The 16,705-nt window shown below is 44.3% G+C and overlaps 1 protein-coding gene across 1 annotated transcript in view; it reads right to left on the bottom strand.

The window, feature by feature from the left end:
- The window catches only part of LOC139253811 (G-protein coupled receptor 39-like), a gene marked incomplete at its 3' end in the record, with an annotated part of 28,721 nt that overhangs the window by 170 nt on the left and 11,846 nt on the right, over positions 1-16,705 (bottom strand). The window contains exons 3-6 of the mRNA XM_070873576.1: positions 14,424-14,597; positions 10,113-10,244; positions 6,583-6,808; positions 1-711 (exon numbers count right to left, since the gene is read on the bottom strand). The exon at positions 1-711 is cut by the window's left edge and continues 170 nt beyond it. Coding sequence (XP_070729677.1) covers positions 1-711; positions 6,583-6,808; positions 10,113-10,244; positions 14,424-14,597 — 1,243 coding nt within the window. The remainder of the gene's footprint in view (positions 712-6,582; positions 6,809-10,112; positions 10,245-14,423; positions 14,598-16,705) is intronic.

Here is a 16,705-nt window from a genome sequence, read left to right as displayed (position 1 = left end):
GGGTCCATATAGAATTCACCATCAACACCACCCACAACAGGATGAAATTGCCGGAGATAACAAACAGTAAAATGATGGAATTCCTGCGGCTGGCCTTCTCAGGGTCACTGGGACACTCCCCACTGCTGGCACCCCGCAGTTGCCTGCGGGCTCTGCTGGCCAATATAATATGCCTGGCGGTGACAGTATTGAGCAGCAGAATCAGAGCAAATGGGATACATGGGGTGAGAATATAATGAAGGAATGTGATTGCTCCCCAGACCGGTGAATTCAGAACATCATCTGTTGTGTAGCAAAACCAGGGTATGTTTGAAAGCGTATAGCAACGTGTCAACATAAAATACCAGAAAATGTTCTTCAACCCGCTCAGCAAAGTTACGGTTCCCAGAACCACAGCCGCCGTTCTCTCGGTGCAATATTTAGTTTTCAGATTCTGGCAACAAATGGCCACAAAGCGATCAAAGGTGAAACTGACGGTGAACCAGACAGAACAGTCTGTGGCTGCGTGAAGTAAGACGGCGTGAATATTACACACGCGGAAGGACCGCACGAAATGTAACTCTTTCTGATAAAGAATCGGAATGTGCCTCAGTATCAGGTCGAGGATAATGACCAGGAGATCCATCACTGCCATGGCCACCAGATAGCGAGTGACACATCTGGAGAGACCGCACTTTCCACGAGGCAAGATCACAATCGTCAGGATGTTAACTGTCAGGCAGGGAAATAAACAGGTAAATTAAACATTAATTTCGAGAAAAGAATAGACTCCAAACTAAAATAATTAGCAATCATTGACAAGGTAATCACCAACTAAATTAATTTATCAGCATTAAATCAGACGACCTATCCCTCAGTCAATGAGCCGCCAAATGCTTATGTAACATCATCATCATCGGCAGCCCCTCGAAATCGAGAAAGACTTGCTTCCACGTTAAAAGTGAGTTATCAGGTGACTGAACAGTCCAACATGGTAATAACAGTCTCTGTCACAGGCGGGACAGAGAGTGGTTGAAGAAAAGGATGGGTGGGGAGTCTGGTTTGCTGCACGCTCATTTGGCAGCCTGCGCTTGGTTTCTACATGTTCTTAGCGATGACTCGAGGTGATCAGCGCCCTTCCGGATGCACTTTCTCCACTTAGGGTAGTCTTTGGCTAGGAACTACCATGTGTCGGTGGGGAGGTTGCATTTTAATATAGAGGCTTTGAGGGTGTCCTTGAAATGAATATTTATAATTTTTGAACACAAATGGAAGAGATTAATTGCTGCAGCTTTTCACCTGTTGGTTTCCACTTGTACAGAGAATATTAGACGAGAAAATATGAAAGTTTGTTCATATTCTAAGTACATAAGTTACAATCAGCTGGGGTTGTTTATCATGAAATACAACGATTTTTGATTTAAATTATATATGAATTGCTCCCTCATTATAGAAGCATAGAAAATATAGAAAATAGTTGCAGGAGTAGGCCATTCGGCCCTTCGAGCCTGCACCATCATTCAATGAATTCATGTTTGAACATGCAACTTCAGTACCACTTTCCTGCTTTCTCGCCATACCCCTTGATCCCCCTGGTAGTAAGGTCTATATTTAACTCCTTTTTGAATATATTTAGTGAATTGGCCTCAACAACTTTCTGTGGTAGAGAATTCCACAGGTTCACCACTCTCTGGATGAAGAAGTTTCTCCTCATCTCAGTCCTAAATGGCTTACCCCTTATCCTTAGACTGTCACCCCTGGTTCTGGACTTCCCCAACATTGGGAACATTCTTCCTGCATCTAACCTGTCTAAACCCGTCAGAATGTTAAACGTTTCTATGAGATCCCCCCTCTTTCTTCTGACTCCATTGAATACAAGCCCTGTTGATCCAGTCTTTCTTGATATGTCAGTCCCGCCATCCCGGGAATCAGTCTAGTGATCCTTTGCTGCACTCCCTCAATAGCAAGAATGTCCTTCCTCAAGTTAGGAGAAAAAAACTGTACACAATACTCCAGGTGTGGCCTCACCAAGGCCCTGTACAATTGTAGCAATACCTCCCTGCCCCTTTACTCAAATCTCCTTGCAATGAAGGCCAACATGCTATTTGCTTTCTTAACCGCCTGCTGTACCTGCATGCCAACCTTCAATAACTGATGTCCCATGACACCCAGGTCTCGTTGCACCTCCCCTTTTCCTAATCTGTCACCATTCAGATAATAGTCTGTCTCTCTGATTTTACCACCAAAGTGGATAACCTCACATTTATCCACATTATACTTCATCTGCCATGCATTTGCCCGCTCACCGAACCTATCCAAGTCACTCTGCAGCCTCATAGCATCCTCCTCGCAGTTCACACTGCCACCCAACTTAGTGTCATCCGCAAATTTGGAGATACTACATTTAATCGCCTCGTCTAAATCATTAATGTACAGTGTAAACAGCTGGAACGACAGCACAGATGCACTAGTCGCTGCCTGCCATTCTGAAAAATAGCCATTTGCTCCTACTCTTTGCTTCCTGTCTGACAACCAGTTCTCAATCCATGTCAGCACACTACCCCCAATCCCATGTGCTTTAACTTTGCACATTAATCTCTTGTGCGGGACCTTGTCGAAAGCCTTCTGAAAGTCCAAATATACCACATCAACTGGTTCTCCCTTGTCCACTCTACTGGAAACAACCTCAAAAAATTCCAAAAGATTTGTCAAGCATGATTTCCCTTTCACAAATCCATGCTGACTTGGACCTATCATGGCACCTCATTCCAAATGCGCTGCGATGACATATATGTGCAATAAAACCGATAACTCTAATCAAATTACACTTTTACCATTGAAGAATCAAATTAAATATGTTTGCCGGTGTTATTGATGCACTTCTGTCCCTCCGGCACCCACCTCTCATGGAAGGCCGAGTACCTTCCGGTGGACACCGCGTGCTCCATCTCCAGGGAAACCTTGGCTTGAACGTTTCCGCGGAAGAGAGTGAGGCAGCCGGGCTGAACGATCCTCTCGACCGTCCGCTGCCTGGACCAGCTGATGGTCCACTTGGCCATGTCCCGGAGCAGTCCGACGACGAGGATTCTGACCTGCCGCTCCGCTCCGCACGAGGGGCCCAAAGATCAGGAGTGTACAGCCGGAGGCAACAGATTTTTCCACTCTGTTTCTCGCTGAGAGACGCACTGAACTGTGACAGATCGGCATGGGACCAAATTGCAAATTCAAATTAAAGATTGGAAATAAATTAAAGAAATCTGGCTGAACGAACATTTTATTTGTGAATGTTAATGATGCTTGAAATCCTGTTCCACCCATCAGAAGCACTGCCATTAATGCAGAACTTGAGATGGTGACAAAGGAGACACTGACTGGAAATAAATCATCAGAGGATATTTACCCGGCTATAACATAGCGTGGACAGAACAGAGCGAACAGAGTTTCGCTTCCTCTATTCAACTCCAAGTGAGAACAAAAGAGGAGAAATTGGCTGATAAAAGTAAGGAATAAAATAATTAAAAATGGACGGAATCTTTTATGATTTCTGAATTATTGCATCACAGAAAATAACGGTAAAGGATTCACAATAAATAAATATTCATGAACTTCAGGATCTCTGAGATGATTCCAGTGATGCGATGATGGGACTTCCCAGATAGGGCTCCCATATCGCTTCAGGAGTTCACACCAACATCTCCATAGATTACACTGCTCCCTCCCTCAGTCTAGATATTTAAGGACCAGGTTCGCCTACATTACACTACACCCACATCTGTCGACAAATTTCATTCGCAGGTTCGCCTAACTTCCAGTGCTCTCACGTCGGTCCAGGGATTTCATTCCGAGAGCCAAATATTTTACTCCGCTCACGCCTCCGTGATTGGACCTGAGTCTTTGGAAAGAACGTCTGATCTTTGCCGCAACTCCACTTCCGTGCCCACTCCACATAACCCTGAACTCCCTTTTCGTTTAAAAATCAGTCTATCTCCATTTAATAAGATTCATGGAAGCTGCCTCCACAGCTCTCTGTCGAAGAGAATTCGAAAGATTCACGCCACCCTGAGAGAATAAATTGCTTCTCATTTGTGATTTAAATGGGCGATCCGTTATTCTGAACCTATGTCCCCTGTTTCTAGATTTCCCCCACTAGATGAAACATCATCTCTGCGTCTACCCCATCAAGGCCCTATAGAATCTTACACATTTAAATAAGATCACCTCGTAGTTTTCTAAACTCCAATGTATACACACCCATCCTGCTCAACCTTTATTCTTATGACAACATTTTCATCCCAGTAATCAACGTCGTGAACCTTCTCTGAACTGCCTCCAATGAAAGTAAATCCTTCCTTAACTAAAGTGACCAAAACTGTACACAATACTCCAGCTGTTGTCTTATCGACAACCTGCATTGTTGTAGCAGGACGTCTATATTCTGTCCCACGTGAAATAAAGCCAGACATTCTGCTGCCTTTTCTAATTGCTAGCTGTACCTACATGCTAACCTTCTGTGTTTTATGTACAACAACCATTGACCAATCTGGACCACAGCAATTTGGAATCCCTCCCCATTTAATAATAATTTGCTTATTTATTTTTCATAACAAAGAAGATAACGTCACATTTTCCACATCATACCCCATCTGCCATTGTTGTAGCCCACACAATTAGACTATCTATATGCCTTTGCATATTTTTGCGTCCTTCGCACAACATGCTTTCACACTTATCTTTGCATTGTCAGTGCTTCGATGCGAGTAAACCTGGACAGTTCCATTGGGCGGGCCACATCTTCCGGATGCCTGACACAAGACTCGCAAGCAAGCGCACTACTCGGAACTCCTACACAATAAGCGAGCCCCAGGTGGGCAGAGAAAACGTTTGAATGAAACGATCAAAGCCTCCTTGATAAAATGCAACATTCCAACCAACAGCTGGAAGTCCCTGGCCCATAACTGCCTGAAGTGGAGGAAGAGCATCCCGGAGGGCGCTGAGCACCTCGAGTCTCGTCGCCGAGAGCATGCAGAGACCAAGCGCAGGAGTAAGAAGGAGCGTGTGGCAAACGAGCCCCACGCACCCTTTCCTTCAACCACTCTCTGTCCCACGTGTGACAGAGATTGTATTTCCGTATTGGACTGTTCAGTTACATAAGAAGTCATTTTAGAGGAAGCAAGCCTTCCTCTATTTAAAGATTTAACATTTAATTTAGATTTTCAAAATTATGATGGGTTTTAAGAGAGCGAGTAAGTCACAAATGTTTCCAGTTGCACAATGGTGCAGAACCAGAGGAGACAGGTTTAAGGTAATTGACAAAAGAACCACAGGAGAGATGGGAAGAGTGTTCTTTATGCAGTGAGCTGTTGCGATCAGGAATGCAATTTGTGAGAACACGGTGGAAGTAGATTCAATCGTTATTTTCGAAAGGGAATTGCTTTATTCGTGGAAGGAGATATATTTACATTTCTCTGGCGAAAGAGTTGTACATCTGAGATAGTTCTATCCAAGTGACGGCATGGACACGATGGACCGAGTTGACTTTCTTTGCTGTATTAATCTAACATTCTATGAGCAAGAGACAGAGAGAGTGAAATGTAGAGAGACAGAATGAAACTGACAGAGAGACAGAGCGGAAGTGAGAAACTTACAAAGTGCCAGAATGAATGAGTAAAAGAGAATAGAGAGAGTATGGCTGGAGGACGAATAGAGGGAAGTAAATTAACATTTATTGGGCAATTGGATAAATACTTGAAGGGGAAAAAATTGCTGGACTATGGGAATAGAGCAGGGGAATGGGACTAATTGGAGGGGGTGAAACCATGGTGGGAGCTGAACACATGGATGAGAATAATAAAAATGAGGCATTATTTAATCGGGATCCAATTTTGGTCGAAGAGCAGATTGTTAATGGGTGAACAGGACTTAGTGGAGTTAGGATATGATCAGCAAATTATTTAACTGAGCTCTAATTTATAATGGACTGTAACTGCGAGGTGGGCAAGGAAAGCATTGCAATGGTCAATTACTGTTCAACAAAGTCACTGGGCTATTGAGGCGAAGGAATGAGTTGGGCAGTATTATGGAGATGATAGTGGGCAGGACCAGTGATTCAAAGGAGAAGAGGTAAGTAATGAACTCAGGGTAAAGCAGAATGCCGACTTTGCGAGCAATCTCGATCAGCCTCAGACATTGGCCACAGAGGGGACTGAGTCACTAGATATACAATGTGAGGAAGACTTCCAAAGATTTAAGTGACATACTCAGTAATACAGTGAAATATAGATTAGAGTTATAATTGCTGGATATTGAGACTTACGAGGAACACCAACAACACCAAAGAGTGTGGAATAAATTAAAAGAACACCCGTACAATTAACAACGTATGCACAGTTAATAGCTGGATGCAGTGATGTCCCAGGAACAACAACTGAAGCAAAGATGAGAAAGCAATTTACAAGTCGCGTAATACAGCGAAACATGGTTTGCAGAGTTAATAGTTGGATACAGCGACTACCAGGAAAAACAAATGCAGCAAGATGGTGGGAGTAAAATATGAGATAAGTAATACATTGAACCATAGTTACTGGAATAACGAGATAGACTTACCAGCAAAACCAACAACAGCAAGGACGGGATAGTAAATGTATTGAATAATACGAAATGCAAAACGCATTCGCAATACGAATGGTAGTTCCTCATAATGTGCAACAAGATAGTTAAAATACAAGATGAAACTCTTGCCATTTGTTGTAACATTCCAATCCATTTTTTTCAGATTCTGATCCATTGTTGTAACATTCGAATCTACTGTTCTCAGATTCCGACTCGCTCTCTATGGAGCAGTGCGATGATCGCTGTTAGTGCCAGAGGTGATGCTCTCACTGTGACTATGGGGCAACACATTGAAAGGAGTGCCTTATTAATATGAGCGAGAATCACTCCAGTGAAACAATTCTGTAAATAGAGAATTATATTCATTACAGTCACTGAACAACCAGCTTCTGTAAACCTGTGGAGACTGATATTAATTGCAGTCCCTGAACAAACATTTTGAATTAACCCCTTCAATCCAACACTTTATGTACCACAATAAGGTAGATCTCCTGGAGTAGTTTTGATCACCTAGATAAGTCGGGCCGGAATGTTGCCAGATACTTTTCCCGAAATTGTCCTGGATTTTAAATAGTTTTTTGCCTCTGCCGGGAGATCACATGGCTCCGGTTGGTTTGGAGTGTAGAATATTTAAGTTTAAGGTGTGTCACAGTTGTGTGGGGCAGTCTGCTTGTGCTTGGTGATCTTTACTTTTCCTCCATTGTTAATGGTTCAAAAGATTACATGTAAGCTTCAGGGCTGCTGACCGATGGGACATCAGTCATTGAAGGTTGGCATGTAGGTACAGCAGGCGGTTAAGAAAGCAAATGGCATGTTGGCCTTCATAGCGAGGGGATTTGAGTACAGGGGCAGGGAGGTGTTGCTGCAGTTATACAGGGCCTTGGTGAGGCCACACCTGGAGTACTGTGTACAGTTTTGGTCTCCTAACCTGACGAAGGACATTCTTGCTATTGAGGGCGTGCAACGAAGGTTCACCAGACTGATTGCCTGGATGGCGGGACTGACCTATCAAGAAAGACTGGATCAACTGGGCTTGTATTCACTGGAGTTCAGAAGAATGAGAGGGGACCTCAGAGAAATGTTTAAAATTCTGACGGGGTTAGACAGGTTAGATGCAGGAAGAATGTTCCCAATGTTGGGGAAGTCCAGAACCAGGGGACACAGTCTAAGGATAAGGGTTAAGCCATTTAGGACCGAGATGAGGAGGAAAGTCTTCACCCAGAGGGTGGTGAACCTGTGGAATGTTGTACCACAGAATGTTGTTGAGGCCAATTCACTAAATATATTCAAAAAGGAGTTAGATGAATCCTTACTACGAGGGGAATCAAGGGGTATGGTGAGAAAGCAGGAATGGGGTACTGAAGTTGCATGTTCAGCCATGAACTCATTGAATGGTGGTGCAGGCTAGAAGGGCCGAATGGCCTACTCCTGCACGTATCTTCTATGTTTCTATGTGAGTCTTTGTCGGCCGTTGCGGACACGATGGGCCGGAAATGGCCTCCTGTGCTGTAAATTTCTATGTTTCTATGTTTCCCTATTACTAGTGCGAATGGGATGTATGAGTGTTGCTGAGTGAAGGATTGATGGAAATAGCTCAGGCCAGAATCATTAATCCTCCTTGGATATGTCAGTGGTGACAGAGGACTGGAGGTTCGCAAATGGTGCACCCTGTTCAAAAAAGGAAAGCGGGATAACACCTGTAGCTACAGGCCAGTCAGACTAACGTCTGTGGTGGGGAAACTTGTAGAGGCCATAATCCGGTATGAAATTATCTGTCAGTTGGAAAAAACTGGATTAATAAATGACAACCGGCACAAATTGTGTTAATGTTGAAGTGTATCTGAAAAACCTGATTCAGTTTTTTGATGTAATAATCTAACGGTTTGATGAGAGGAGTGCAGCTGATGTTGTGAAGAACGACTTTCCAATGGCGTTTGATAAAATGTCACTTCATCGACTTGATAGGGAAACTGAACCTCATGGAATTAAAGGGAGAGTAGCTGTGTGGATACAACATTGGCACCGGAACAAATAACAGAGAGTAGTGGTGAAAAATTGGCGTTCAGACAGAAGGGAAGTATACAGTGTTGAAACCTAGAGTTCTATATTAGTAGCAGTGCTCTTTCTGATAGAGATTAATAGCCAGGACCTAAGTCTAAAGGCATAATTTCAAATTTGCAGATGTCACGAAACTCAGAAATGCAGTAAGCAGTGGGGAGCATAGCAGACTTCAGGAGCACAGCGATAGTCTGGTTAAATGGAGACACATGGCAGGTAAAATTAAACATGTGTGAAGTGATACATTTTGGGAAGGAACATGACAAGAGGCAATACAAGTTAAAAAATAAATGTTTTAAATGGTGTGTTGGTGCAGAGACACCTGGGAGTCGATGTGCACAAATCTTTGAAGGTGCCAGGGCAAGTTAATAAAACTGTTAAAAACGCAGGAAGAATCTTTGACTTTATGAATCATCGCGTATGGTAGCAAAGTGATTGTGCTACTGTACTAATGATCCAGAGACCTGGAGTAAAGATCCAATGGCATGAGTTCAGATCCCACCAGCTTTGCAATTTAAGGTGAATTAAATAAATCTCGAATTAAAATATTGTGTCAGCAATGGTGACCGTGTGGATCTCGATTGTCATTACCCGTCCAGTTCAAAAACGTGTTTTCGGGATGTAAATCACCCGCCTTTACGTAGACTGGCATAAATATCACCCCAGTCCCACAGCAATATGGTTAACTCTAAATAGCCCTCTCGATGTATCGATGCATTCACCAGCAGCGTTAAGGTGGAATTTGGGATGGACAATAAATGCTGCCCACACCACCGATTCACACATAATGAAGGTACAATAAAAATCTGTTAAACATCGGTTTATCTCTGCATGACGATTCGGCAGCACACATTAGGAAAGCCTTGGAGAAGGTGTGGAAGAGATTTAATCACCATCATAGGCAGTACCTCGAAATCGGGGATTGCTTGCTTCAACTCTAAAAGTGAGTTCTTCGGTGATTGAACATATATGGGAATTACGGTCTCTGTACCAGGTCGGGTAGATAATGGTAGAGGGAAAGGATGGGTGGGACTGGTTTGCCGCACACTCCTTCCGCTCTCTGCGCTGGTTTGCTGCATGCTCTTGGCGACGAGACTCGAGGTGCTCAGCGACCTCCTGGATGCTCTTCCTCCATTAGTGCAGTCTTTGGCCAGGGAATCCCAGCTGTGAGTGGGAATGTTGCTCTTTTTCAAGGAGGCTTTGAGGGTATCCTTGCAACGTTTGCTGTGCCCACGTGGCGCCTGTTTGTCTTGTAGGAGTTCCAAGTAGAGCGCTTGCTTTGCGAGTCTCGTTTCAGGCATGCGGACAATGTGGCCCGCCCAGCGGAGCTGATCAATTGTGCTCAGTGCTTCTCTGTGGGGATGCTGGCCTGATCAAGGGCGCTAACGTCTGACATCCCAAGGGATCTGCAGGACCTTGAGGAGCCATAGGTATTTATCCAGTAATTTGTGGTAACTACTTCATACTATCCACGTTTGTGATCCGTAAAGTAGGCTGGCTATGTCTACATTCCCGTAGACCATGTGCTTGGTGCCAGATTTTATGGCGTGATCTTCCAACACTCTCTTCCTCAGGTGACCGAAGGCTGCGCTGGTGCACTGGTACCCGCAGAGAGACTTATAAGGAGACATAAGCAACTGTGATTTTTCCCGTTCGATCAGAGAATATTAACGTGAGATTTAATAGAGGTTTTTAAGACTATGAGGGCTTTGGATAAAGTAACTGAATAGAAACTCTGCCAGTGGTAAAAGAGTTGTTAACCAGAGGGAAGAGTTTTACGAAAATTAGCAGAGGGTAGATGAGGAGAATTTGTCTTACACTGCGAGTTTGCATGACCTGGATTGTTCTCGATGAAAATGGGATGGAAGCAGATTTAACAATAACTTTTAAAATTTTCAGATGATATAAAGATTAGTGGGAAATCGGTTTGTGGAGAGGACACAGAGAGGCTACAAAGAGATTTCGATAAGTTCAGCGAATGGGCTAAGGTTTGGCAAATGGAATACAATGTCGGAAAATGTGGGGTCATCCACCTTGGAAAAAAAAACAGTAAAAGGGAATATTATTTGAATGGGAAGAAATTATAACATGCTGCGGTAGAGAGGGACCTGGGGGTCCTTGTGCATGATTCTCAAAAAGTTAGTTTTCAGGTGCAGCAGGTAATCAGGAAGGCGAATGGCATGTTGGCCTTCATTACGAGAGGGATGGAGTACAAATGCAGGGAGGTCCTGCTGCAACTGTACAGGGTATTGGCGAGGCCGCACCAGGAGTACTGCGTACAGTTCTGGTCACCTTACTTAAGGTAGGATATACTAGCTTTGGAAGGGGTGCAGAGACGATTCACTAGGCTGATCCCGGAGATGAGGGGGTTACCTTTTGATGATAGATTGAGTAGACTGGGTCTTTACTCGTTGGAGTTCGGAAGGATGAGGGGTGATCTTATGGAAAAATGTAAAATAATGAAAAGGATAGACAAGATAGAGGTAGAGATGTTGTTTCCACTGGTCGGGGTGACTAGAACTAGGGGGCACAGCCTCAAAATACGGGGGGTGCAATTTAAACGGAGTTGAGAAGGAATTTCTTCTCCCAGAGGTTTGTGAATCTGTGGAATTATCTGCCCAAGGAAGCAGTTGAGGCTAGCTCATTGAATGAAATCAAATCACAGATAGATAGATTTTTAACCATTCAAGGAATTAAGGGTTATGGGGAGAGGATGGGTAAGTGGAGCTCAGTCCACAATCAGATCAGCCATGATATTGTTGATTGGTGGAGCAGGCTCGAGGGGCTAGATGGCGTACTCCTGTTCCTAATTCTTATGTTCTTATGTTCAACTGTAATTGGAATCAATACTGGAATTCCGGCATTTGAAGGGATCTGGGAACATAATAGGCCTGTGGAGCTGATTGAATAGCTCGATCACAGAGCGTGGAGCAGCATGATAAATCGAATGGTCTCTTCTGTGCTGTATGATTCTGTGGTCCTGTGTTAACAGAAGCCATTGACTCTTTGTCTCGTGTGTGGAATCGAGGCTGTGCTCTTTTTGAGCCTGTTTCTAATCGTTACTTGTGCTCTGATAAATGCAATAGCGGAAAACCAAGCACAGTTTGAAAAAGAGTTTAAAAAAACTGAAATCATGAAATTATTATGAGACCAAAAATCGGGCCATGATGATAAATTCGCCACCACTAAATCCAATGAGGATTTCAGGAGAAGCCTCTGTGCCCAGAGAGGTGAGAATGGGGAACCCATCACCAGAGGCAGTGGTTGAGGCGATTAGTACAGAACCATTTGATGGGAAGCGAGATAAACAAATCAGGCAGAAAACATTAGAAGCTTCTGCTATAGGGTAAGATGCAGAGTTGTGGGGATTGTGTGGGGGAAGGCTGGTGGTGTGTGTGCTGCATAAATGGAGCAGTCGGTCCGAATGTCTGCTTTGTGTGCTGTACGTGATATATCATTTGCTGAGCGGAGCATGAGCCCCGCTCTGATCACATCCCGCGCCGGGATTCAATCCACGCATTATAAATCATTGCTCTGATTCCTATTACATTATTTGTATCTATTTCCTCTCAGTATATCAGGGATAAATGTAACTAAATCACAGATGAAGGTTGCAGCAGAAGAGAAGCTCGGGCAGGAGGGCAGACAGTCAAAGTTATGAAGGTGCAAATCACGATGGAGACAGAATATGATGCCACCGATGCTTCAATCGCAACACTCAGCGCAGACGGGTGAAGGAAGTGCCTGAGGAACCCGAAACCCAGCCAGAGACAGAAACTACCAGGCTGAACAGAATGAGTTTTGTAATAATACGACTGACCAACAAAAGTGCTGCACCTGTGTTAAATGCTCAGCAATTTGAGGCGTGGATAATGAGAACCAGTTCAGGTTAAATTGTTCCACCGGCAGGTACAGCACGGGATTAGATACACAGTAAATTTCTCTCTGCACCGTCCCATCAAACACACCCAGAGCAGGTACAGGGGGTTAGATACAGAGTAAATTTCTCTCTATACTGTCCCATCAAACACTCCCAGGGCAGATACAGGGGGATAGATACAGGGTAAAGCTCCCTCTACACTGTCCCATCAAACACTCCCAGGGCAGGTACAGGGGATTGGACACAGAGTAAAGCTCCCTCTATACTGTCCCATCAAACACTCCCAGGGCAGGTACAGGGGGTTGGACACAGAGTAAATTTCTCTCTACACTGGCCCATCAAACACGCCCAGGCCAGGAAAAGCGCGGGATTAGATACAGAGTAAAGCTCCTTCTTCACCGTCCCATCAAACACTCCCAGGGCAGGTACAGCACAGGTTAGATAAAGATTAAAGCTCCCTCTATAATGCCCATCAAATACTTCCAGCGCAGGAACAGCACCGGTTACATTTAGAGTAAACTTCCCTCTACACTGTCCCGATCAAACACTCCCAGGTCAGGTACAGCGGGTTAGATACAAAGGTAATCTCCTGCACAATATCCAATCAAACATTCCTAGGAAAGGTGTACAGACTGATACAAAATATTTGTTCAGTGTTTTTGCATTCTCCATATTCCCCATTACTAATTCACCGGCTTGTCCTCTTAGGCATCAACATTTACTTTAGCCATTCTTTTCCTTTTCATGTACATATTGAAAACTCTTGCTATCTGAGTTTTATAGATCGTGCTAGTTTACTTTCACAGTCTAACTTCCCTTTCTTCATCATTTTCAGTCGTTCTTTGCTGGCTTTTCAAAGATTCCCAGGCTTCTGTCCTTCCACTAGTTTTGGCCACTTTGTATGCCCCTGTTTTTAACAGGATACCATCCTTTATTTCTTTCGTTAGCCACGGATCGCTATCCTTTCTCTTAAACCTTTTCCTCCTCACTGGAATATATTTTTCTTGGAGTTGTGAAATATCTCCTTAAATATAGACCACTGTTCATCAATCGTCCTAGAATTTAACTATATTCCCAGTCCACTTTGACCAATTTTGTCCTCATATCTTCATTGTCTATTTTATTTAATCTTAGTACGCTGGCTTGAGATCCAACTTTCTCACCCTCTATCTGAATTAGAATTTCAATCATGTGATGATCACTCATTCCAAGGGGATCCTTTACTAGGAGATTGTTTGTTGACCCAGATCTAAGATAACCTGCCCCCTGGTTGGATCCGTTCTATACTGCTCAAGGAACCCTTCCCATATACACTCTGTGAACTCCTCCTCAAGGCAACCTGATCAATTTCATTTGTCCAAAGAATATGGAGGTTAAAATCACCCATGATTATTGTTGTTCCCATTTTACAAGCCCCCACTATTTCCTGCTTTATGTTCCGATCAACAGAGTTGCTACTGTTGGGGGGCCTATAGACTATGCCCACCTGTGACTTTTTCCCCTTATTGTTCCTTATCTCCAGCCAAACTCTTTCAACATCCTGATCGTTTGAGCCAGTATCGTTTCTTACTATTGCAGTGATTCCATCCTTCATCAATAGAGCTACCTCACCTCCGTTTCCTTTCTGTCTGTCCTTCAGGATTGTCAAGTACCCCTGAATATTTAATTCCCAGTCCTGGTCGCCTTGCAACCACTTCTCTGTAATGGCTATCAGATCATACCCATTTTCATCTATTTTTGCAGTCAACTCATCTATTTTATTACAAATGCTTTACAAATGTTGTATTCCGCCCAGCAACAAACCCAGGACGCGAAGGTTGGAAAATACCCAGACTTACAGCGATGCCGGGAGATCCACAGGCGACAATTCCAGCAAGAATATCGGGAACATCCTCACATCTCCCACAATTGTGTCCTGGTCACACCGGGTCTGAGCAACGCTCCCAACAATAAGGTCCTGATCATCCCGGGTCTGAGCGGGGCTCTTCACAATCAGGTCTTGATCATCCCGGGTCTGAGCCACCCTCCGCACAATATAAATGCGTATAAGGTGGCCAAGGTTAGTGGGAAACTAGAGAATTGGGAAAATTTTAAGCAAAAGCAAAGAATGACTAAAAAAGTAATAAAGAAATGGAAGATATATTATGAAGGGAAACTTGTGCAAAACATAAAAACAGATAGTAAAAGCTTTTACAGATATGCAAAACTGAAAAGAGTGACTAAAGTAAATGTTGTTCCCTTAGAAGATGAAAAGGGGGATTTAATAATGGGAAATGTGGAAATGCCTGAGATCTTAAACAATTATTTTGCTTCCGTCTTCACAGTGGAAGACACAAAAACCATGCCAAAAATTGCTGGTCATAGGAATTTGGGAAGGGAGGACCTTGAGATGATCACTATCATGAGGGAGGTAGTGCTGGGCAGACTAATGGGACTCAAGTTAGACAAGTCCCCTAGTCCTGATGAAATGCATCCTAGGGTATTAAAAGTGATGGTGGAAGATATAGCAGCTGCATTTGTTATAATCCACCAAAATTCTCTGGACTCTGGGGAGGTACCAGCAGATTGGAGAGCAGCTAATGTAACGCCTCTGTTTAAAAAAGGGGGCAGGCAAAAGGCAGGTAATTGTAGGCCGGTTAGTTTATCATCTGTAGTGGGGAAAATGCTTGAAACTATCATTAAGGAAGAAATAGCGGGACATCTGGATAGGAATAGTGCAATCAAGCAGATGCAGCATGGATTCATGAAGGGGAAATCATGTTTAACTAATTTACTGGAATTCTTTGAGGATATAACGAGCATGGTGGATAGAGGTGTACCGATGGATGTGGTGTATTTGGATTTCCAAAAGGCATTCGATAAGGTGCCACACAAAAGGTTACTGCAGAAGATAAAGGTCCGTGGAGTCAGAGGAAATGTATTAGCATGGATAGAGAATTGGCTGGCGAACAGAAAGCAGAGAGTCGGGATAAATGGGTCCTTTTCCGGTTGGAAATCAGTGGTTAGTGGTGTGCCACAGGGATCGGTGCTGGGACCACAACTGTTTCCAATATACGTAGATGACCTAGAAGAGGGGGCAGAGTGTAGGGCAACAAAATTTGCAGATGACACTAAGCTTAGTGGGAAAGCGGGTTGTGTAGAGGACTCAGAGAGGCTTCAAGGAGATTTGGATAGGTTAAGCGAATGGGCTAAGGTTTCGCAGATGGAATACAATGTCGGAAAGTATGAGGTCATCCACCTTGGGAAAAAAAACAGTAAAAGGGAATATTATTTGAATGGGGAGAAATTACAACATGCTATGGTGCAGAGGGACCTGGGGATCCTTGTGCATGAAACTCTTTTTGGAGTTTACCTGTAAAACAAAAACATTAATCGGTGCCACCTGCCCTGGATGACACACCAGACATTTACAAGGCCCTCTTTTTTTTTTTCCTTTTTTTTTTTTTATGTGCACTACAATAACATTTTCCTTTTTCCAGTGCCCCCTATAAAAGGGGAGGGGGACACTAAAAGCACCGGCAATTAAAACAAATTAAACTTTAAAACGTAAAATCAAATTAAAATTTGGTTGCCGGGCGTGATGATGCACTCTCGTCCCTCCGGTGCCCACCTCTCGCGGAAGGCCGCGAGCGTACCGGTGGACACTGCGTGCTCCATCTCCAAGGACACCCTGGACTGGATGTAAGAGCGGAAGAGAGGCAGGCAGTCAGGTTGAACGACCCCCTCGACCGCCCGCTGCCTGGACCGGCTGATGGCACCCTTGGCCGTGCCCAGGAGCAGTCCTACGAGGAGGCCTTCGGACCTACCCGCTCCCCTCCGCACAGGGTGCCCAAAGATCAGGAGAGTGGGACTGAAGTGCAGCCAGAATTTCAGGAGCAGCCCCTTCATATAATGGAACAGGGGCTGCAACCTCGTGCACTCAATAAAAACATGGAACACGGTCTCCTCCAGACCGCAGAAATTGCAGGCGGCCTGGGAGTCCGTGAACCGGCTTAAAAATTTGTTGCACGGCACTGCTCCGTGCACCACCCTCCAGGCCAAGTCCCCGATGAATAGTGGGAGGACCCCTGCGTAGAGTGCCCTCCATCGGGGACCCCCGCCTCCTCCGGACGGCAAGATGGTATGCCATGGCGTGTCCGGACGGCAGGCGAGGATGGCAAAGTTGAGAGTGTGCAGGAG

This window comes from Pristiophorus japonicus, unplaced genomic scaffold, assembly GCF_044704955.1.
Source record: "Pristiophorus japonicus isolate sPriJap1 unplaced genomic scaffold, sPriJap1.hap1 HAP1_SCAFFOLD_513, whole genome shotgun sequence".
Taxonomy (NCBI): Eukaryota; Metazoa; Chordata; class Chondrichthyes; family Pristiophoridae; genus Pristiophorus; species Pristiophorus japonicus.
The sequence above is the reverse complement of the archived record's forward strand: the minus strand, read 5'-3'. Positions and strand labels throughout refer to the sequence as shown.